The following is a 23,024-nucleotide window of genomic DNA, read 5'->3' on the forward strand; positions in this document are numbered from 1 at the left end:
GATGAAGCTTCCAGGTATCTAATTGTTAAAAGGTACAATTTTTGAGGATCTCCACAGATACACCACTAGATGTTTCTTCAGGGGCTTTCACACCAGAGGAACCTTTTCATAATTCCTAGAACTATTGGCTGAACTATTTGCCATGTTCGCACCACAAGAACTAGGAACGATTTTAGTTCTAGGAACTCCTTTTGGTTGAACTAAATTAGCTCCTACTCCAGAGTAGGGTCTAAATCAGCTCTATAGGAACTATCAGTGACGTGAGTGTACGTTGATTGGTCAAACGCATGTCAAACACCAGCACCCGTTAAAAAGCTGTGTAAACATATTTATTTTACAAAAATGGAAAACAGCAAAAACCTGTTGTCTGCAGGGTTGGGTTCATTTCTCTGCCTCGATACTGAAAGTTGTCATAGGATATTTCGTCTCTTAGCCCCACTTTTTGCTCTTTCAGTCACGTAGATTATGCGTTTGCATTCAATCTCCGTTATCACAAAACCCACGACACACAACAAACAGCTCCAATCACAGCATCGTCCATTCACCGGTTTTTAGCGTTTGTAAATGCTGCGCTTAAAGATGCCTCTGTCGGCCACTTCAGAGTTTCTATTCCCAGTGTGAATGCAACCATGAACAAGGCCCGGGGGAGAAATTAGTTCTGGGAGAACTATCCTAGTGGCTAGCTCCTATAACTGAGTTCCTAGAACTATTTGGTGTGAAAGCCCCTTATAAGTGCAAAATTTTTTTTTATGATTAGATTATTGTGTTTTTGCTGTCTAGGCCAGTGGCTCTCAACTGGTGCATCACAAAAAAAGGGTCAGAAGTCTGTTTTGATCTAGTCAAGGACAGCAGGTACAAGCAATGTTAAACTGCCAATGAAATTGATAGAGCTGTGGAATATAATCATTTTTATGATGCATTGCGATGCTGATGTGAGCGATTCTAAATTGACGCATAAAAACAAAATAATAGATTTTTAAAAATGTAGGCTAATTAAAAAGGCCCATCATACGTATTAATGTACTGTTTTATTGCAAATAAAGTACTCTTATTATATATTAATAAAAAAGTTCCTACGGAAGCAAAGCACTTGTGTCTGATGTTCACAGATAATGTACCAAGCTTCTTATAAGCAGATATTTGGACACATTTCTGTTTTTATGAAAAGAACATGCATGAATAAGAAAATGAAGTGCGTGACACGCTTGATGTTAAAGAGAGTTATTGAGTACAATAAGCCATGAAAAATCTCTCAATGCGTTACTTGTACTGACTGACACACCTTAAGCATGTTTACAGAAAGACCATCCATTTGTCCTTTGTGTCGGAAGTTACGTGAGCACTTGGAGTATGTCAGAAACATAACAGGGCATCAGTTTACTGTGGGGAATTTGTTATGTTGTGCCACGCAGCATGTAGACAGCGGTGCTGATTATGATGGGTTCAATTTGCTTTTGTCAAGATATTGTTGAATAAAGTCATTATTTTTGTTTTGTTTTTGCGCACAAAAAGTATTCTCGACGCTACATAACATTAAGGTTGAACCACTGTAGTCACATGGAGTATTTTAATGTCTTTACTAACTTTCTGGGCCTTGAAAGTTGCAATGACGTTTCTCGGTGGTCCAGAAACCTCTTGGATTTCATCAAAACCATCTTAATTTGTGTTCCAAAGATGAACGAAAGTCTTACGGGTTTGGAACGACATGAGGGTGAGTAATTAATGACAGAAATTACATTTTTGGGTGAACTATACCTTTAAGTGCACTAAATGATTGGAGTCTTGCATACGTGACCAGAGAGAAGCTGTCATTTTCACCAGTAGATCCAGTTATGACTTTTTGATTAAAACATTAAAAGTTCAAAAGAGAGAGAGAGAGAAAAAAAATGAAACCATTCACAATAAGATCTATAACATACATTTAGTAAATGGATAGTGAATTTTCATTTCATGCTGACTTTAAGATGCAACGAACTATATAATTGTGCTTTATTAAGACAGTAAAATAAATAGGCTTATTAACAGTTCAACAGGGAAACACTTCTCATTTTGCTGTCAAATCAAACTTTACAATATTCTGCTGCATATTCCTCTCACCTGAATATTAATGGCTAACAGTAATACAGTATTTGGCCTAGTGTTTGTTCCATATTTACGGCTAGTAAAGTACACTTCTGTGTTATTTGTGGATATACAAAATGACTGCTTTCATATTCAGCCTACATGTCATATTAATCATTTTGCATATTACTGGGGCTATGCAGTTAATGGCAATATTATTATTTTCATGTTTGAGTTTAGGGTATTTTGTTTACTTTTGTATGCTTTAATTTATATTTTTAATAATAAAAATAGTTTAAGCCTTAGATTTGCTATGCTTTTCGAAATGAGAAAACGTAGATTTGAAATGATCATCTGGCTGCTTGCAGCAGCAGACAGAAGTGGAGGGAACAGCACTTATCTGCCTCAGCAGGACAAACTGTCTTTTGTCTCAAATGTTTAAGGTAAAATGCGTGACCTGGACGCACAATATCAATAAGCACGTTTGGGGTTCTGACATAATTGAGTAACACTGAATTATGTAGTTTGATATGTCCAATAATAATAGCTTGATCGTTGATCATATAATGAAAGATTATGTTTAAAATAGGCATGTTGTGGCAAAGGGGACAAATAAATGCTTAAATACTGCAGAGGAGCCATGTGGGTGACATTTGTTTGCACAACATAGCAATATTTTGTCTATAGTTGACTCAGTTCATTTATTGCTGTGGATGACAATAACAAAACAACAACTCAGGTTCTCTAATAACACGGCCTTCGGTTCGTTACCAGTAACTCCAGCACTGACTGCCCGGTTCACAATGGCAACGCGCTGGCACTGAACCGCGGGGAGCTGAAAAATTTACCTCGTGGATATAAGGCCTACACGGAGGCCTCGCTGCATCTGTTTTCACTTGTGTATCCAAGAAATATCATATACATTGACATTACAGTATTGTATAAAAATATTTACAATTATAAATGACATTCTGTGAATTTCTAACAACAAAGAATATCAAATTTTATTTAATCTTATTTACATTTATTGATCGGTCCCAGCATGTAGTAGTTTTTCTCGGCTCGCTGGCTAACTGCAGAGTGAACTGTCGCTATGGTCACCATTTGAAACGTCTATGATTGTTTATTTTTTCATAACCGAATCTATTTATTGAGCTTAACGGGTTATCTACAGTATCCTTTTGTCTACAAACTAAAATGTACAGTTTGACCTGTGGTTTACGCTCTGAAACCATGAAGGGGTCACTATAATCGTTGGGTTAGCGAGTTAGCAGCACTAGATAACTAGATAGCTCAATGGCTAACTGGTTAAAATCTGTAGTGCATGTAGGTTTTCAATGGATATGTTTTGTGTGCCAAAACAAACGCATAGCAGCTGTAAAGTACTTACTTCGTATACTTCTCCAGTTCGGTCAAGCACTCCATCTTGTAGGACAATGATGGCAGTTTCTTCCACTTGATTTTTTCCTAAACATCCAGCAGAACACAGACGTCAAATCCACACGGGTCAACAAACTACTCTCGAAAACACAATTCGCCTGGTGTTAGATAGATCCAAAATGCTTGTGTTTAATGCTCGGTCCACGGTGATGAAATAAATACTCATTAGACGACTCCTCTGTACTGTTTTATCAGTACGAAGCGGGCTGTAGAAGGCACCATCCTTTTTGTTTCATGGTGTACCAGGGCAGCCTCAGATGATCTGGCGGAGTCGATATGCGATGCACCGGTCGCGGCTCCTCCTCTCTTTGCGAGCCACAGCTCATGCAGTGAAGGAGGTCGACATGCGCTGCTGTCCAGAGGGACTGATGTCGATTCGACGGTCTTGGGGCCTTTGTTAAGCTACGGAATCTTCTATTTTTACTAGACAACGTGGAATCAAATTGTTTAATGCAAAGGTAACATACGATAGGCGCAGCTAAAAACTCTGTTTCTTGCAATGCTTTTGGTCAGACAACATGGAACCCGGATAGGCCTTCAATGGTGTGGGATCCCCAAGAAGTCAGTTCAGCACTGTTCTCAGAGGTTAAACTGGAAATGTGAAATTAGGAGTAAAATGGGCAATGTGTATATGGCAAGCCGTTTTAACATTTATTGCTAAAAAAAACTAACTAGTTTATATTTTAATGTTAGTAGTTCTAGTAGTAAGTAATCCAGTAGTCACTGTATCTTCAATTTCATTAGAAACTAAAAAATGAATAGGCTGAAATGTGACTAGTAGCAACGTAATAAATAGTAGTATCTAATCATCAATATACTTGTATTTATTACTTTGCTACTAGTCACTTTCCAAATAGTGGCAGATTGCTAAATGCTCCGATTGTTGCTGATACTTGTTTCAGTTTACCTTACCTTACCTAACCATTCATTACAGCTAGTACTCATTTCTTTGTTACTATTCCAGTTTCTAATATCTGTTCCAGTATATACTGACTAGTAGCAAAGGGATATTAGCATCTAATGAATAATGCTAATGACTAGTTGAAAACCAGTCACTTTTGGATTACTTACTACTAGTAATTAAAAAATAAGTATTAATAACATAAAAAATTGCCTACTAAATTAAAAAATTAAAAAAAGCACACATTAGAAAATATCTGAAATCAAAACACTAGTTAGTTTTAAGAAGTAAATGTTAAACAGCTTGTGGTTTATATGGAGATATAATGTGTATCATACCTAAAACATGACCTGTTATAAGCTTTGGACATGCTGACTTTTCTCCAAAGTGGTATTTTCCAGGAATTTTTCAGTCTGTTGTATTCAACTGTCTTAATAAAATATTTTAATCTATAATACACTGATGCGTGTCTAGTTGTATGAAAAGCCCTTTCAGTGATTTTGGTTTGAATTTTTCCTTGTCATTTTTGCCAGTTATTAAAATAATCAAATTTAAGTTAAACATGTATGGTTTATCATTGCTCAGACTACATAAAGACTACATTCAGTGTCAATAAATTGTCAAATGCTTTGCATAGTGATGCCACGGAGACCTACTGTAGGCAATTTTTAACTAAATGTCTAATTGCACGATAGCTGTTGTGTTTGATGTTTTCTGTGGTAGACAATGCACTTAGTTACTAATAAAATACTTGAAGGCAGATATTCTCACACAGCATTATAGCAGACATCTCAAACCACAGGTATGGACATTGGCTCTTCAGATAAAGGCATGTCTTAAACATTTTGATGATCTGCACTTTGTCTCTTCTGGGGTCTGTTCATTTCACAACATGGTTAACTTGATAACAGTGTGTGCTGAGAGTGAGTCTATAGTCTTAGTAACTTCCTTACCAACTTCAGCTAAAATGTAAGATACTAGGGCTGATTAAAAGATTAAAATATTTACAATAAAAACCAATTAGTACCATGATTATTTTTTAATGACATGTGGTTTGGTGATGATGCACAAGCCTTGCTGATTGGGGTACATAATGTAAATTGTCTGTTGGTTATCTGCTTCTGCTTTATCTCACTGTTCAGTCAATAGGTTCTTGCTTTCAGCTTCATGAGGAAATTTGTGATGAGTTTCCAGCGGGAAACATCCTGACAGTTCCAGGTGGAGCTTCGTAGTGTAAAGATCCCCGCTTAGCCCAGCTGTACTGTGCAGGTCTCTTTCTTGTCTTCAAAAGTCCCACACTTGATGAATTGTTTGTAAATCTTTAAATTTTCTCTCTTCTACAGGTCTGATGTTTTGCTATCTTCAAATGGTCTTGTCTTTCTAAACATGTTTTGTTTGATCTGTCTGTCTTAGTTGAGAGTTCACAGTGAGAACACTTCAGATATCTCCACAGGTCCCACTTGATGACAGACCTGTATATTTTGACACATTTAGGGCCTTTATTGTATTTTCTTTGTTCAGTTAATTCCTGTGCATTTTATCTATGCTAGCTTTTTCATGGTTTTCTATTGTTTTATTAATTTGTGAATAAAGTATTTCAGCACTAGGCCCAGTATGATTATTAGGCAGTGTTGGCAGCTGGCCATGGTAACCAGGACAACTCCTTTATCATGCCTAAAGCCTCACAGAGGTTAAAATGAGGACATCATTGTGTTCAATGAACCACTGAATCAGTAACCCTTTGTTGTATCTCAGTTACTGGGATCTGCTCACAAGACTATACTGAAATCAGGTTGTTTGTAAGTTTCTAGATAACAGTCGTTATTTGGTTGTTGTACTAACCGTGAAACAAGTGTCTAAGCAGGGCTGTTTAACCACCATACGGGGGCCAAATTGTCTCTCCAATTTTTTTTTTTTTTTTATGCTTCTCTGCAGCACTTCATTGCAGGCTGCTTTGTTTGTTGTTAGGATGCCAAAAAGTTTTAAAAGTTACATTTTAGGCTGATCTGCCTCAGTGATCTAATGTCAAAATGATTAAGATGGCCAGTCAAGGTAAGATGGCCCCCTACCTGGGGCAAGAAGACAAACTTTTGCAGACTATAAAGGTACATTTACGTGACAATGTACAAAAAATGGAGAAGTTTTTCCTTTGCGCTTTTCAGATACATATACAACAATATTGTCAAAACGATCACATTCACACAAATCTGCAAAACTACTAAAAATGTTGTATTATGCATGCCAGGCCAGTAGTTGGCAGTGTCACTTTGTAAAGAATCACTACGTGCCTATAGACTGAACACGTAACGCGCGTAGTGTTTCTTTACAAAGTGACACTGCCAACTACTGGCCTGGCATGCCTTTCACGACACTAAAGGTCACCTTACAAATCTTCCTACAAACACCAGCATAACAACAATAGACAAACCATCGAAATAGACAACACCACTATAGCCCATAGACCATAAAGATCTACTTTTACCTTTTCACTTCAAATTTAAAATGATATTTTTTTACTCATTAAACATTATTGTGTACACAAAACCCTCATTAACAAACAGAAACCCTGGATATTCAACATAATATAATGTCAGAGGTCACTATTTTCCAGAGACACAAAATTAGATCATTTAACCTCAAAACTGTTTCATCTGAATAAATCTCAAAAATGTAAATAGTCAGACAAAATTAAAAAATTGGGTCATTTTACCCCATATTACCCTAAATTATTTGCAAATAGTTCAAGTTGAATGATTACTTTACCAAAAAGTCAATTTTTTTCCCTGTTCATATTTATTTATTTTTTAAATTCCCTCAAATCCCTTTAATTATTTAATTCTTTTAAATAAAGGACAATTACTATCCCCAACCCCCCATGTTCAAGACATGGTTATGGCCTTGTGTCTAAGTTGTAATTGTATACTAAGCAGGAACCCACAGAATCTTTATAAACATGTCCCTAAAAAGAGAATTTCCATCTTCATCAAAGCAGATTTTTTTAAATGTGTAATATTTAAAAATATAGTCATAATAATAATATAGTCAAATACAGTTAATAATAATTGTCAAAATGACTAGGTTGTGTGACTGTCAGAAAAAAAAAAATAATAATAATAATCTTTAAAAAAAAAAAAAATGTTAGCATAAAGTTTGGCATGATTCATTATTTCTTTTTTTTTAAATATCACATATTTTGATTAAATATTTTTATTTTATTTTTTTTCCAGGTGTATGGAGATGTTAAAAAAATGCTTAAATTATAGTTTATTAGTTAAATAAACTATAAACTTTTGAAAATATCAAGTAGTATACTCTGGTATTCAAGATGCAACTAAATAGGCCAAATTTACTTGATGGTTACACCACTTTACACTTTATAATCATTAAATCAATATATTTGTAGTGTGTAATTTTGTATTATTTGTGTTTTTATACCCATTTTGATAATTTTTTTTTTTTTACAATTTATTCATTGGAAATGGGTCGTTGCAGATATTGGAGATATTCTGATTTGATCAGACTGGCATCTATTGTGTCTAGAGTTTCTCGTTTGAGTTTTTGTGTTCAGCGCCTCCGGGTTTCCGTAGTTTTACAGATGGCGTTGGAGGAGATGCGGATGCGCTAGTTTCTTTTGGTTCGTCCTTGTGTCAGATATCACAAACAGCGAAATTGTTGCTTAGTCACGGTGGGAATCGGATATACGACACTGCGGATCGGCATTAGTTTCGCATTTCTTTATATTGGAAAGGATTGATATATCTTTGTTTTGTGTAAGTTTGATCAATATTGTGCGCTTCATATTCTGGCCCTCTCACGTTTAGCATTACCGATACTACCGAAGACAGCTGCACTCTTTGTTTTCTCCAGTGTTTTCTGTTATGACGGAATTGATGTTGCGCATTATATCGTATGTTTGTTAACGTATGTTCATTGGGTTCAACGTATATTGTGCTAAATTAAAACTGTTGGGTGGGTTGGTTGGTTGGTTGGTTCGGCTGAATTCGACGAGGCTCGTGAACGGTAGTTTGATTTCTGAAAGCACATAGCTCGCGGTTCACCACAAATAGAAAGTACGCGAGGCACTACAGAGGTGTACTTGTCGAAAACAAGTTTGTAATTGTAGCAAGTGTTATTATAAAACCGTTTGAAATTAAAGAGGTAATTTATGTACCACGAATTATTTTTTGACCAGATGAGAAAGCGGAAGCATTGTACAGAGACTTTTGTGTGTGTGTGTGTGTGTGTGTGTATAAATGCGCCCTCGGTCGCGTATTGGTTACAGTAACATGGTTGTGAAGTCGAGTTGTAAAAAGACCTTTCTTTTATTTGAAGTGTATTGCAACTGAAAATAGGACTTGTTTACTGTTCCTAGTGGATGGGCTCTGTGACATTGGGATTTTTTTTTCCTAATAGAGAGTTTAGGGTTTATAGAAACGAATTTGGAAGGTTTTTTCTCTAGATACTTGGGTTGTAAATCCGGTGTGAGGTTTGTGTATGTGTGTGTGTTTCATTGGCAGAAAAAAATGGGAAGCTTGCTGGAGGGTAATGCATTTTTAGTCTCATAGTTTGCATTTTAAAACAGTAGTTCTCACTCTTTTTTTACCCCAAGGCCCACCATTATCCAAAACAATGTAGGCTGATATTTTTATTTTTTTTTTAATTTTTCTGCTGTAGTGACTTGCACCGAAATAAAAATTCTGGGCTGAAACCAAAAGTTCTGGATGCACTGGGCTGAAAACTGAAAATGCTTTTTTTTAAAAATATTTCTTACTTTAAATTAGCTTTTTTTTTTTTTGTATAATTGTATTAATACTGCTTTTTAATAAAGTTCAATCATTTTAACAATACTGAATTTAATAAAAAACAAGCCAATAAAAAAAAATTAACCACACTTTTATTGAAAGTAACACACTAAAATTGGACAGAAAATATATTAATATTAAATATCAATATATTATTCTTCATCCAGTTCTATGCAACAGAATCAGATTTAGCAGATTTAATTTTTGACAAATTATCCAAAGAATATATAGTCCTACAAAGCTATTATTATCAGAGCATGTGAGCAGAGCAGAGCGTAGCATGGAGCATATCTGTGAATGAGAAGGTAGCATTATTTTACCAGTGTTGCCCAGCACAGCTATATCACACCATGTTACAGCACAGTAGGCAATTGCAAACAGAAACAAGTATACTACTACATAGGGCTGGGACAATGCTATCGATGCATTGTGATTCGTGGATCGTTTCTGATATTTTCCAAATGCATCGCAAATTGATTCTAAGCTTAGTTTTTAACAGCAGATGGCGCTCTAGCCTAGGCTATTCTTTAACTGCATGCTCAAATGCTCATGAAGAAGAGTGCTCGTGCATTCGGCTGAGTCTGACAATGTATTTGCACCTCAGAAAGCTTTTATGATGCGAGATTAATGTAAACAGCCCACTGCAAACACCCTTGTAATTGCATTCCTATTTGAATCAGCATGTTTTTTTTTTATATTATTAAAAACAGTGTAGCTTGTGGTCCTTTGCCGATCATGTTCTCCGCTCTCCTTTACTCATTCTTTCCTTTCTCTATCATTCACATTATCTAATAAAGGCAAGAAGTGCACAAAAAACTAAAAAAAATCTTATGTCCTCTTGCAGCCCCCTTATGATGGCTGAGGCCTCCTAGTGGGCCCGGGCCCCTTGCTTGAGAACCACTGATTTAAAAGCATTTATCATTCATATTTTGCATACAAGTGAAGTGGAATTGTGTGTACGGTGTATTGAACTTGTTTTGTTGTTTGGTTTGATGGCTGTGTAAGTGGCTTTGAGCGTCATGTAAAGTGCCTTGTTATTCTAATTGCTTAATAAGTTGATGGAATCCATTGTCTGGTATTGATAGGTTTCTGTTGGTGATTGTGGATATTATAAAATGGAAGCTAACAGGATTTAAAAGGAAAAAGTTTAGTTAATTAGCCGTAATATGTGTCTTTCATCTGTATGGATGCTAGAAGTGATTTGTGTAATTTCTTGATACTTGTATAAACTGTTTGATGTTTCTCTCTTGAAAGTGCAGTCAGCTGATGAGCTGTGTTTGTGAATTGAGTTCATATTACCTGTACATTTGCATGTAGAAGCTGAAAGAATGGTGTTAAAGGTTGGAAAACTAGTCTTTCCTGTTAATCTAAAGTACGTTATCTTGTTTTTCTGGATCAGAAGACGTTATTACTTGCTGCAGACCGGGTGTTATTGTTGTTAGCTATATTTATTGGTCGTGAGAGGTTTGTTTCTCCTAATTTTGCTGTGTAACCTCGGTTTGAAAATGATACTTGGGATTTCTTTTGAATATTGTTATATGGAGGCAATGGTTGTGTCAGCGATAACGCTATTGTATGTGCCCCTTTTGTCTGCAGGTGCTGTTGTGTGTGCTCCATCATGGCTGTGGTCATCCGATTACAGGGACTCAGAATCACAGCTGGTTCTGAGGACATTCGCAATTTCTTCACTGGGCTCAGAATCCCTGATGGTGGGGTTCATATAATTGGTGGGGAGCTTGAGGAAGCTTTTATAATATTTGCATCTGATGAAGATGCGAGACGAGCGATGGCGCGCTCGGGGGGCTGCATTAAGGGCTCTCCCGTCAACTTGCTCCTGAGTAGCAAGTCAGAAATGCAGAGTGTTCTCGAGGAAAGCACTAGAAGGTCTGAGTTAAAAGGCAGGGGAATATACAAGGAGGGTGTCAAAAGACCTTCTGCGGAACGAGGTCCTCTGCCATTCAATAAAGACCCGAGAGCAGACGTACGAAGGCCGGATCTTCAAGAGATGAGGAACAGGCCCTCTCCATCTTCATTCAATGAGATACGACACCAGAGAGAAGCGGAAGTGCCAGAGAGAGCTGATCTTTATTTAAAGTTGACAGGGATGCCATTCTCTGCAACAAAGGAAGATGTCTATACCTTTTTTAGTGGGATAAAGGTTGAAGATGTTCTGTTTTTGAGAAACCCCCGAGGAACGTTCAATGGACAAAGTATTGTGCGCTTGGCTACCAAAGAGGATGTGATCGAAGGTCTGAAAAGGGATCGACAATACATGGGGGTGCGGTATATACAACTATCAAGATGCTCCGAGGAGCAGTGGCTGGCAGAAGGAGGTGTCGTACCGGACACTCGGAAAAGACCGTCCTTAGAGCGAGTGAGATCTCGATCTCCCGTTTCCTACAGGTCGAGATCACGCTCGCCCCCTCATGAAGAATACTGCGTCATGTTTGAGAACTTGCCTCATGCGGTTGAAAAGAGAGATTTGAGGATGTTTCTTCATCCGGTTACTTTGAAGGATGACCAGATTATTATCTTTGCCCAAAAAAAGGACGATAAGACCAAATCGGCTGTTGTGGTGTTTAGAAATCTCACAGACTATTGTGCTGGCTTGGCTCATAATAAGGAATTGTTGCTGCATAAGGTAGTGTACGTGTCACCCATCTCCAAGGAGAAAATGGTCACTGTGTTGGAATCGTCCGTTGATGAGAGAGATGAGGGAAAAGGGTCGAGACGATCAGCTGAAGTGCCCCAGTCTCAACGAAACACTCCTGACTCTCAGTTGAGGTGTGTCTACGTACGCAATCTCCCATTTGATGTTCGTAAGGTGGAGATCATGGACTTCTTTCATGGATTTCCACTTTCAGAGGATAGGGTGGTCTTATTGCATGACGATAGAGGAGCTGGGCTCGGTGAGGCTTTGGTGATCTTCCAGTCTGAGAAGGAAGCCATGACGGCACAGTCCCTAAACGGACAGAGGTTTCTTGGATCCGAGGTCATGCTTAAGTGCATAACGATGGCCCAGATGCAGAATTTTGGTGTGAATGAGCAGATGACGGTTAGCCCACCAGAAAGGAACGAAATTTTGAATGACGGTCCTCGTTTTTCGAACATCCAGATGCCTCAAGATGATTGTGAGATGCAGCCTAATTTGCGCCAGGATTTTGGAGGTCGTGATCACTTTGAGCCTAATTTTGGCCGCAATAATGCATTTGGGCCTGGACTGGATGGCAATGGACGTCAACGTTACGGATCACCTGACCAACAACTTGATGGTCCGACCGGTGTTAAATTGCTCAATCTACCCTCTCAGATAAGGATCGATGAGATTTATGACTTCTTCTACGGATACAGATTGATTCCAGGATCTGCCTCATTGCAGTATGATAGAAATGGAGCTCCCAGACGTGCTGCAACGGTAGTGTTCGAAACCTACAGAGAGGCACTCACTGCTCTTCAAGAATTAAATGGAAGACCAATTGGCACCAGGAAGATTCAGATTGTGTTCGATTAGATATGCTTTTGGACTACAGTGTTGATGAAACTTGTGTTTTTGTTTTTATTTGTATTTTTTAAGTTGTATATGCATTTTCAGTGATTTGACAAGTGCAGACATATTTTCTTTTTTTTTTGAAGTACTGCTTTAATTTAGATTCATACCTTTATATCTTAACTATTTGACAATGATGCATTTGTGTGCATGTCAGTGACAGTATCTATACTCAGTATTATTTGTGCTGTCAAATATTTTCCCGCTCAGAGTACTGACTTTTCTAATCTAATTAAATTTCACTGTACAGATGTCAGTAATATTTTGTTTTCACATGAAAGCAGATAAAAGATAAAAGAATCTTCTTAACATTGTGAGATTGTGAATTTCCTACTACGCCCAAATAAATGGTCATTTCATGTTTAATGCTATTAAAGACATCAGCTTCATCTGATTTCTTTCTTAGTGTGTTTTTCTTTCTTTTTTTGTTTATTTTTCTTGCTGTAGTTCACAGTGGGTTTCTTATGCCAGGTTGGTATGGCTTCATTTGCAATCCAGTAATAATATGCATTTTATGCAACCCAGCCGCTGGAGGGCTACCTTTCTGCAGACTTCATAAACCTGCTCCAACACACCTGCCGGTTATTTTGAAGTAATCCTGAACACATGGACTGCATCTGAAATCACATACTCTAAGTATGCACCTATTGTGAATAAGTGATTTTTTTAGACTGTTAATAAAGTACACTCTTATGAATGTAACCCTAACTGTCACCTACCAGCATTACTTTACTGCCATTCACAGATCCTCTCCAGTGGCTTCATGGGATAAAGTGTCCATATGTGCACTTAAGATTCTCGCCGCAAGTAGTAGGTCATCCAAGTGCTTTTTGCCAACTCTTATGAGCACTGTAAATTCAGACATACTACTCGTCACATACTGTTTTTGCCTACTATGTAGTTGGGAAGTATGCTATTTTGGATGCAGACCTGGATTAGCCGGTTCAGGCATGTTAAATTGGAGCTAAACTCTGCAGGATGATAGCCTTCCTTGAGCAGGGTTGGCTACCCCTTTTTTTTTTCTTTTTTTTTTTAACACAAGCATAGCAATTTTTACTTTGAAATGTGCAAGGCTTCTGGTGCCAGCTGCTTCCAGTTATTTTAGCTGTACAAAATGAGTCCATTATGCTGCTTGATATAGAACTGGTAGAAATAGAACTGGTATTTGCAATCATATTTAAACTTAACTTAGTCATAAACACACTGCAGTGCAAATAGTTTCTGTTTATGGCACTTTTTGTTTTATCTGTAGTGGCTAATGAATCAGAAGTCTCACATATTCACAGGAAATAGTTTAATTCTGTGTTGAAAACTGGTGGATAGTGACAGATCTGGTTCCATCTGAATCAAACTAATTTATAAAGTGTTATTTTATGGCAACAGCTAAACCATATTTTCATAATTTTTGCTTTTCCATGTTTTAGAGGTTTTCTCATAACAGTTAATGAGATGAAGTAAATTTAAGGAACAAACATTTTTAGAAAAAAGGGAAGATTTGCATTTGAGTTTTATGTATTTTTGTGAACACTAATGTTCTGCTTTTTGCCTGTAGCCTATAAATGTTTTTTTTGTTTGCTTTTTTTTTTGTTTTGTTTTTTATGCCATACTGATCACACATTATTTCACATTATTACTGCAACTGTATTGTGAAATAATTAAAAATGCACATAACAAATAACCAGGTTTCTGTAGGCCCTATGTTACATGCAGCATTAAGCAACTGAATCAAGATTTAATTATTTATATGTAGATTGTATACATTACATGTAGTGATGCTTATTCCATTTTGTTTTCCCACAGCATGCTGTTCACAAACAATAGCCTATAGATGGTCAAACTGTTTAGCAGCATTCAGGCCTTTTTTGTTTTGCTTTACAGACTAGCTCATTGTCATGAGACCATTTTTCCAGTTAATTCAAACTGCAGTTAACAGCAATAAGTCAAATACATTCTTGCCCTATAACGACTTTTCATACTCATAATCCACTGAAAAGAAGAGGCCACTAGAGGGAAGTGCAGTACAACGGATCCGGTAAAAAAAAAAACAACAACAACAACAACAACAGCCTTGGTTTTACTTTTAGACGGAACTTAAGAAGATGGTAATGCTAATTCTGTACATGGTTAGTACTAAAATTGTCATTTTATTGAAGTAACTGAGTTTGGGAGACCATGCTTTGTGAAAAGGGTGCAAAAATCATATAGGCTTATACACTAAAGGCAATAGCCATATTGTCAAGAGTAGGATACAACCAAAAATTATAGGAGTTAAACAGAGATTTAATAATTTCACACAAAGAATGTGCTAGTATGTGTATCAATATTTTGTAGCAATGTGATTTACTATCGTCAGGTATTGACAGAAGAGTTGCAGGAAACAAGCTCTAATAAGCAGCAGGTTGGTTGGTAATTGAGGTCATGCTATTGGGTAAAATGATCAGTGCAAAGGTTTTTTGTAGTCAAGTAAACCTAAAGCAAAGGTCTGGTAAGTTGTTGCACAGGTGAAAAAAGGAAACAATAAGACTTTGTTTCTCAAAACTAGTTAGAAAAGTTTGTACAGCAGGTGTTAAGTGCCTTGAACAACAGACCATGGAGCCTGTGTCTTTTGCCTCTTACCAGAGTTCACAAGTTCACCAGGTAAACAATCAGGTACTAGTTAAACGAAGAACTTGGCTTCAGGACAGTTAACCTGCCTGAATGCTTATATCTATATAAACCTTATAACCAAATCGTGAATTTATCCCTGAATCTGTGTGTAGATCATTTTTATGCATATCATTAATCATAGAACCGACCTGTTCTAGGTGGGGGAAAAATGTATTTCAAATAAACCAAACTTTTTTTTTTTTTTTTTTTTTTGCAAAACTTGCTGACAATTAAAGATGTGGATAAGCACAATAAACATCTGTTTTGTTGTCTTTTCTTTTCTGTATGTGATGATGTTGGGTGAGTTCATCCAGATAATGAACGGACAGATGAAGAGTCACGAGCTCAGGCGGAATGAATGTGTTTGGAAATGACGGAGACAGACAGCACGGTGACTGAAGCTGGACGCTTTGTCAGTGAGAACAAGTAAGTTGGCAATATTATATTTACTCGTTTATTTTAGACTGATTGTGCTGTGACATTCTTCTACATTTTTGTCTGTCGTGAAGATGTTATGAGGGAAAAAAACTAGATTATCAAGGGAAAAGTTCGCAGTCATGGTGGCTAGCAGCTAGCAGCACCGTTGATGCCGATTGTGTCAGATGATAAAGTTTACGCCACCTTTTTTTCTAATCTTTTTTTTTTTTTTTTTTTTTTAATTTTTGTTTTACACGTACGTCGGCTTTATTTTTACAATGGTATGCCCCGTTCTAGTTTTTACAGTTCAGCAGGACATTTTGATGGTTTTCCCAAAGTATTTTTTCCTGACTCATGCGTCGTGGTGAAATATTAAAACCGAATTAAAAGTGAATAAAAGATTAAAGGTGTGGATTTGCGATAGGGTTGCTTATCTACCAATATTTCATCTATCATCATAACTTTTCCAGGGTTTTTGTTATATATTTGCATTATGAAAAATGGAGCAACAGTTCTGAATGCATTACCTTGCTCTAGATTGGTGACCATCTGCCTCAGTTAAAATGCAGTGGAAAGTTTATTTGTCTGATGTTAGTGTGAACCTTTTTACAGTCTATGGTGTGAACCAGTCTAATACTCTACAGCATCTAGTTTAACTGTGATAACAGAGGCACAGAAAACACCTGTTTCTGAGCTATAAATAACCAATATTTACTTGAACTAAAATATGCCCTTTATGGGCATTTTGAATAATGCATGTTAATATAAACAATAAATTCAGGTAATCCAAATAGCATGTTAACAGATCTAATTGACTTAACAAGGGCGTGAAAAGATATTATATTCTGATCATAGCAACCTATTTATGAGCTTATTTTTCCAGTTTTACTCAGACTTGATCATTAACAGTAGGGGGAGGGGTCTTTGTGGCAAGAAAATTGACATACTTGAGTAAACATTCATAAACCTATTACTATAATTTTATGGCTTTAAAGTCAGAATAATTAGAAAAGAAAATGTGTGGATGATTCTATAGCTGATCTCGTCCACCCATGTGTAGTCAGAAATTGCCCGGGTTTTACTTGTCAACTGAAATTGATGACAATGCAAATGAAAACACATGCATTTATTACTTTTTGAATGTTGGTCACACATTAATATGCTGAAATGTGTGTGTCCTTAAGCAGAAAAATGGACGTGTCAAAGAGGATCATCAGAAATCTGGAACCAGCAAGACCACTGCGCCGTCTTAACATGAATCAAGGTACAAAATGTGAATGTTCACACTAAGTATGATTCTTAAAAATGCAAAATACTGTTTCAGTCGATGCCAATTTTGATTTGTTTTTCTGTGTGTGTTTGTGTATTTGTATGTTTCTTTGGATATCTCACTTACAGTGCCTCAAAGCTATGCTGAGATTAAGCCAGTAGAAAAGCCAGTAAGACCAATTTTATTGTCCTAAGGTTATATTGTCATGTTTTGAATTTTAATTGTAGCTGCTGGCCTTTTTTTTTTTTTTTTTTTTTTTCTTATCGAGTTTCTCTGAGAGAGTGTCTTTTTCTGTCTGGTAACTGTTTTTACTGTTGACAGGACAACATTATTAAAGTGGAGCATTTCTATGAAATCCTGCATCTTCAAAGCACCAGCACCCAACCAAAGAAGAAAGGTATGTGTCTGCTGCAATACACTCTTTAAAACAAAGGTGGCCTATTTGGCATTTATGGTTTCATGAAGAAATTTAACATCCAGTTAGCCTTTCAGTTGACCCTTCGCCATGAGTTTGATTGACAGGCAATCTGATCAGTCATAACACTGAATCCGCTATTATGTCTGACAAAGCAGTCAGGGGAGTTAGTAAATTAACGTCGGTGGTACTGACATCTATCGGCGGTTCAAACAACATTCCTTCTGTCTTGTCTGTCAACTCTTCGCTCCGCGATGTATTTTTCACTGCGTGATGTGAACATAATGTGTGGCGTGAGAGCGGCATGTCTTTTCGGATATAGCAACAGTAACTAAAGGGGGTGGGTCTTTGCAAACGGGCAATAGCACAGAAAGTTATTTATAGTGGAAAAAGGTTCTTTAGATTATTAAAATATACTTGAAACTACTTTAAGAACCATTTACTGAAACATTATTTGGGAACCCAAAATGGTTCTTATATGGCATCACTAGGGGTTTTTGCACCAGGTAGTTATAGGATCTCAGTTATAGGAACTAGCTACCAGGGCGGTTCCACAAGAACTAAATCTTCCACTGGGGCCATTTTCCTTGTTGCATTTGCACCGGCAGTAGGAACTCTGAAATGATGTAAGCTGGCCGACAGCGATATCATTTAAGCGTGGCATTCAATACCTCCGTAGCGTAAAGGTTAAGAAGTAGTAATAATAATAATAATAATAATAATAATAATAATAATAATAATTAGAGATGCACCGATGTATCGGCCAACAATCGGTATCGGCCGATAAAAGCTATTATTATCACTATCGGCCATTGGCCGATTGTTTAAAAACTGCCGATGATCAGGGCCGATTATATCCTGTCAATCAAAAGGGTGCGGAAAGACGTGTTCAGACTGCAACTCATACATACTGTGTGTGAAGAAAATCACTCTTGTGTTGAATTTTAACGCATTAACAGTTTAAAAATAGTGACGTTAAAGCAGGCTCTTTTTGACCCTATGAATCACCCGTAGTTCAAGCCAGGGTTGCCAGGTCTACATTTTTTTTTTTTTCCCTACATCAAATATTATTTGTAGCGCCTCCCATCCAATAATCATAAAAAGATTTGTGCTTTATTACTTCTGATAAGAATTACAGTTTCAGTTTTCAAATTCTGTCCATTTTATCATGAAATTCAAACAATTAAATGGCGTTTTGACGCTCTTAAATGTGACGTGTCGGATCGCTGTAATGCCTCAGTTCAGGCGGCAGCTCGGAGCGCGAGTCTTTTCTTCCTCTTCAATACAAGTTATGTCTCGAAAAACATGAATGAACATCAAAGGTATGTTGAAATATATTGTACAACTTACCAGAATATATCATGTCTCATGTAATCACTTTATTTGTTTCAACCATGGAAAGACGTCAATAAAACTGCTTGTGAACAATGTCACATCATGTCACTTTTACCATAGGAATGTTTTCCAATGTTCCTTAGCCATATATATATATATATATAAAAAATACTCTAGAGAGCTTATTTACTGTTAATTATGTTTGTGCAAATTTGCCATGAAGACAAGTGCTTATGAAAACTACCTTATGTGATACTAAGTTTTATACATTTCAGTTTTTATTTGAGTGTAATTATTATATCTGAAAATAAAAAGCAGCTGAATATAATACCTCTGCTGTTAATTGTAACCTCTAATATTGTAGTGTACCAAATGATATAGTGTACCAATTTTTATTTTTTTTTTCCTTAAGAAAAACCAAACTATCGGCATTGGCCGATATTGTGAATAATCGGCTATCGGAATCGGCAGAGAAATTTAGTATCGGTGCATCTCTAATAATAATAACTTATTTTCTATAGTGCCTTTAAATGTACATCTCAAAGCGCTTTACAGAAACAAATAAAACAACAAAAATACACCACACAATATAAAATTAAAGTTAAAGCAACAAAATACACCATATAAAATAAGCACAATGAAACAATTAAAAGCTAAAAAAAATAAGTTTTAGGGTGAGATTTAAAAAGGCTAAGAGTTTTAGCTTCCCTTGTCTCAATCGGTAAAGAATTCCAAAGTTTGAGCTAATGAAGAAAAAGCCCTATCTCCCATCATTTTTAAGCGAGTTAAGGGAACAGTTAAGAGACCAGTTTCGGATGAATGAAGGTCACACACTGGAGTATAGGGAATTAAAAGCTCGGTCAAATATTGAGGTGCCAACCCATTTAAGGCCTTGTAAGTAAGCATCAAAATTTTAAAGTCTACCCTAAACCTAACGGGAAGCCAATGCAAGGACTCCTGGACTTCGCTGTCAGTCCATCTATAACTGTTTTCCATTTTTGTGGAGTAAGTATATGTGAACTGTGTTTTTACACAGCTTTTTAAAAATGGCGGATGCCAGTGTTTTGTACGGCATGCGTTTGGCCAATCAATGTACACTTACGTCACTGGTAGTTCCTATTGTTCTTGTTTACCCCATCTCTTAAGTAGGAGCTAATTTAGTCCCCCCAAAAGGTGTTCCCCAAGGCTCCAGACTAACATTCTAGAGCAGTAGCACCAGTGCCACTATGTTCTAGAGATGGTGGCACCAGCAACTGATTTGGTAGTGCATCTGTAGTGTCATACTGAACTGACCGCCAGCTTCAGGGATTATAAAAGGAGTGCTCTTTACTTGCTTTCTGTGTTATACAGTCGCAATTTGGAGGAGGAAAGAAAAAAAAAAAAGGTTTTGATTTTGTGACTTCATACTTAAGTACAGAAAGTGCCAAACTTTGACACAAATTGACTTCTTGATGGTTTGATGTTTTATAATAATGATTTCATAATGTCATCATTCGACTATTTCTGCCACAGTACCATGGTTACGGTTACTGTTATTACATTAAATCTATGGTGAATCTTGGTGATTTGTGGACTGAAAAGCCTTCTATAGCTTGTTCATTCAATGCACAATGTTTCTCCTGGTTTCCACGTCATCTCAATATAGTTTACAACAAAGAATTCTGTGCCAAATTTGAATGCATCTCATTAGATCTCACAGCGATGTTATTATTTCTGAGGCGAATTCAAACACTTTCTCACTGGATCTCCCAGCGCTGTGTAGTAAGGGTGTCACGTGATCAAAGATCGGCTCGCAAGTACCTGTTCTGAGCTTGCGCTGTTGTCTGTTATTGCTCCGAGAGTCTGAGCTGATAAACTGTGTAGCGCGGTTTCGTTCCGCTTTCGTTTCGTTTGCCATTTGATGTTACTCGTATGCAACAGAAATGGCAGCTCTTATCAGTTGAACAACGTGGTGGTCGCAGCAGTGCAACAAAATTTAGTCACACCAGCAGGAAAAAGGGTCACATTATGTGACCATTTGGTCTCAGTCTGGAGCCCTGTTCCTATAACTAAAATCGTTCCCAGTTCCTGCAGGGCAAACACAACAAAAAGTGGGTAAATCCGCAAATAGTAATAGTAACTATGATAGTAATAGTAAATGTTCCTCTGATGCGAAAGCCTTTTGAAACCTTTATTTTTAAGAGTGTATAAACTCCATAAAACCTGGAATTAGAAGTAAAACAATGGGATGATAATATAGTTCTTATAATACTCATGATATAATTTTTTTTCTTTTTTTTTTTTTTCTTCTTCTTCTTCTTACTGTAGTCGAAAGAATTTGCTACACACGGGACTTTCTCCTCAAGATGGCAAGTTGTCCAATGGCTAAGAAGAAACCTGAGTTTTTACCAGAACATCCAATCGTTTTGGAGAATGGAGTGAGTTTGAATTGATTTAAAAAAAAAAAAAAAAAAAAAAAAAAAAACGTTTTTTTTTTTTTTTTTTTTTTTAATTTAGATTTTTTTTTTTGAGGCACTTATATGTCAGAATATGGTTCTATAGGTGTGTTATAATAAAAATGCTTTGTACAACTTACGATTTTAATCTTTTTACCCAATTCAGAGAACCAATGACGTGCCCAGATACTTCATCACCAACTACAACAACAACAACGACGGCGAGGACATGTAAGTGAATTCATCAAACTAATATCACAACCAATGCAAGCGCTTGAGTTAAAATTAGTATGTTGTATGTTACATATTAATGGTTTCATTTAGGGGATGATTAACAGTTTATCTATTTATATTTCTTTTCATAGGGCTGCCTAATATGGAATTTCGTCTTTTTTTTTTTTTTTTTTTTTTTTTTTTTACAATGGTCTAAAACTGCACTGCATGGGAACCAGAGTGGAAAGTGTTAAAAATATATTTTTTATTTTTCATCACAAGTTAATTTAATAACTTTCAGTGTTATAAAAGGTAAAAAAAAAAAAACTTCTCACTTAAGCTTTAGAATAAAAAGGGTCTTGTAAAGAGAGAAAAATGCACTCATTGAATTCTGAACACATAATGTGTATTCTATGTAGGTGTTGCAATGCTTGTTCCTAACCAGTCCACAGTACAGAGTGTTAAATGATGCTAACAGGACTGATGCCTTGATCCTTGCAAAAGATTCCACTCACTGATTTTCCTTTCTTGACCATACCCTTTCATTTTACCTTGTGATGTCTAACTCAGGCTTGTGATCCTTGCCTAATGTAAGTTGTTACTACACTACACTAAAACGGATGTTCTAGTTTCATGATCTGCTGTGTTAAAATGTAATTATTGTGGATATTTGGACTTGAAGTGTTTAAGATTGAAGTGAAGTGCACCTTAAATTATAGACTGACTTCTAGCAAGTTCATACGTCTGAGTTAGTCATTAGAGAATCAGATTGGGAATGTGTTCACTTTGCCTAACTGTATTAACACTATAGAGTTTACTATAGTCTATAATTAACATTACAGAGAGAATGAGGCTGACAAGCAAAACAGAAAAACCACTCTCTTTTGACAATTATTGAGCCTGTGGATGGGTAATAAGCTTTTTTTTAAAGGTACAGTAAGTTATTTTCACTTTTTTGCAAGCATAGCACTTGAAAATACATCTGCTTTGTTTACATATGCCTATGTCTGAAATGTTTTAATTCATTGCTGTAAAGTGGATTGGAGCACAGAATAAGTGTTTGTTACAGTACTGTAACCCTTTCAGTATTATAATATTGTCTTATTAGAGGTTACTAGAAAAATGGTAAAATAATCAACCACTCTGGACCTTATGCAAGGATTTTTCCCCCATGATTTGCACATCTGGGCAGAGGCAATATTTGCTTTTTGTATCACGCTGTAATCTGTGAACTCATTGTCTTAACTTGAAATTGGATTTATTCCACTAAATTCATTACACTCAGTAAAAGAAGATTTGTTTTACTTGCTGCTCTACTTGTTTTATTTTTCTTACATTGTATACACAATGTTATTGCATTGATATATCAAACAAAAAGTATAGTTCAAAAAGAAAACATGTTTAATTATGATTTAATACAAATTATCAAAAGTTGGTGGAACATATCTAGTTAATGTAGTGTGATTTCAGGTAAATTAAGCAACTTGCGAAAGTCATCTGAATGATTTAAAAAGTAGCCCAATTTTGTGTGTATTTTGTATG

The 23,024-nt window shown here is 36.4% G+C and overlaps 2 protein-coding genes across 4 annotated transcripts; both read left to right on the top strand.

Moving 5' to 3' along the window:
• The first annotated feature begins 7,933 nt into the window (after positions 1-7,933).
• rbm12bb (RNA binding motif protein 12Bb) lies at positions 7,934-13,145 on the top strand. Of its 2 annotated transcripts, none has more exons than XM_051866397.1 (2): positions 7,934-8,036; positions 10,801-13,145. In XM_051866397.1, exon 2 carries the CDS (start codon positions 10,823-10,825, stop codon positions 12,713-12,715), a length of 1,893 nt encoding a protein of 630 aa, XP_051722357.1. In that variant the 5' UTR covers positions 7,934-8,036; positions 10,801-10,822; the 3' UTR covers positions 12,716-13,145. The 2 variants fall into 2 exon arrangements, with proteins under 2 accessions (XP_051722357.1, XP_051722356.1); XM_051866396.1 differs by having other exon boundaries at positions 8,000-8,172.
• Positions 8,027-22,786, top strand: gra (granulito). Of its 2 annotated transcripts, none has more exons than XM_051866400.1 (8): positions 8,027-8,172; positions 13,199-15,823; positions 16,999-17,078; positions 17,213-17,253; positions 17,406-17,481; positions 21,142-21,251; positions 21,436-21,500; positions 21,635-22,786. In XM_051866400.1, exons 2-8 carry the CDS (start codon positions 15,756-15,758, stop codon positions 21,642-21,644), a joined length of 450 nt encoding a protein of 149 aa, XP_051722360.1. In that variant the 5' UTR covers positions 8,027-8,172; positions 13,199-15,755; the 3' UTR covers positions 21,645-22,786. The 2 variants fall into 2 exon arrangements, with proteins under 2 accessions (XP_051722360.1, XP_051722361.1); XM_051866401.1 differs by having other exon boundaries at positions 17,002-17,078.
• The last annotated feature ends 238 nt before the right edge of the window (positions 22,787-23,024 follow it).

This window comes from Ctenopharyngodon idella, chromosome 16 (assembly GCF_019924925.1).
Source record: "Ctenopharyngodon idella isolate HZGC_01 chromosome 16, HZGC01, whole genome shotgun sequence".
Taxonomy (NCBI): Eukaryota; Metazoa; Chordata; class Actinopteri; order Cypriniformes; family Xenocyprididae; genus Ctenopharyngodon; species Ctenopharyngodon idella.

Bases quoted from the DNA above. Each gene is read 5' to 3' on its own strand.
- gra (XM_051866400.1), top strand. From the start codon at position 15,756: ATGTGTTTGGAAATGACGGAGACAGACAGCACGGTGACTGAAGCTGGA. The intron at 17,079-17,212 runs GTACAAAATGTG...TCTCACTTACAG, and splicing joins CCGTCTTAACATGAATCAAG to TGCCTCAAAGCTATGCTGAG. The intron at 17,254-17,405 runs GTAAGACCAATT...TACTGTTGACAG, and splicing joins TTAAGCCAGTAGAAAAGCCA to GACAACATTATTAAAGTGGA.
- rbm12bb (XM_051866397.1), top strand. From the start codon at position 10,823: ATGGCTGTGGTCATCCGATTACAGGGACTCAGAATCACAGCTGGTTCT.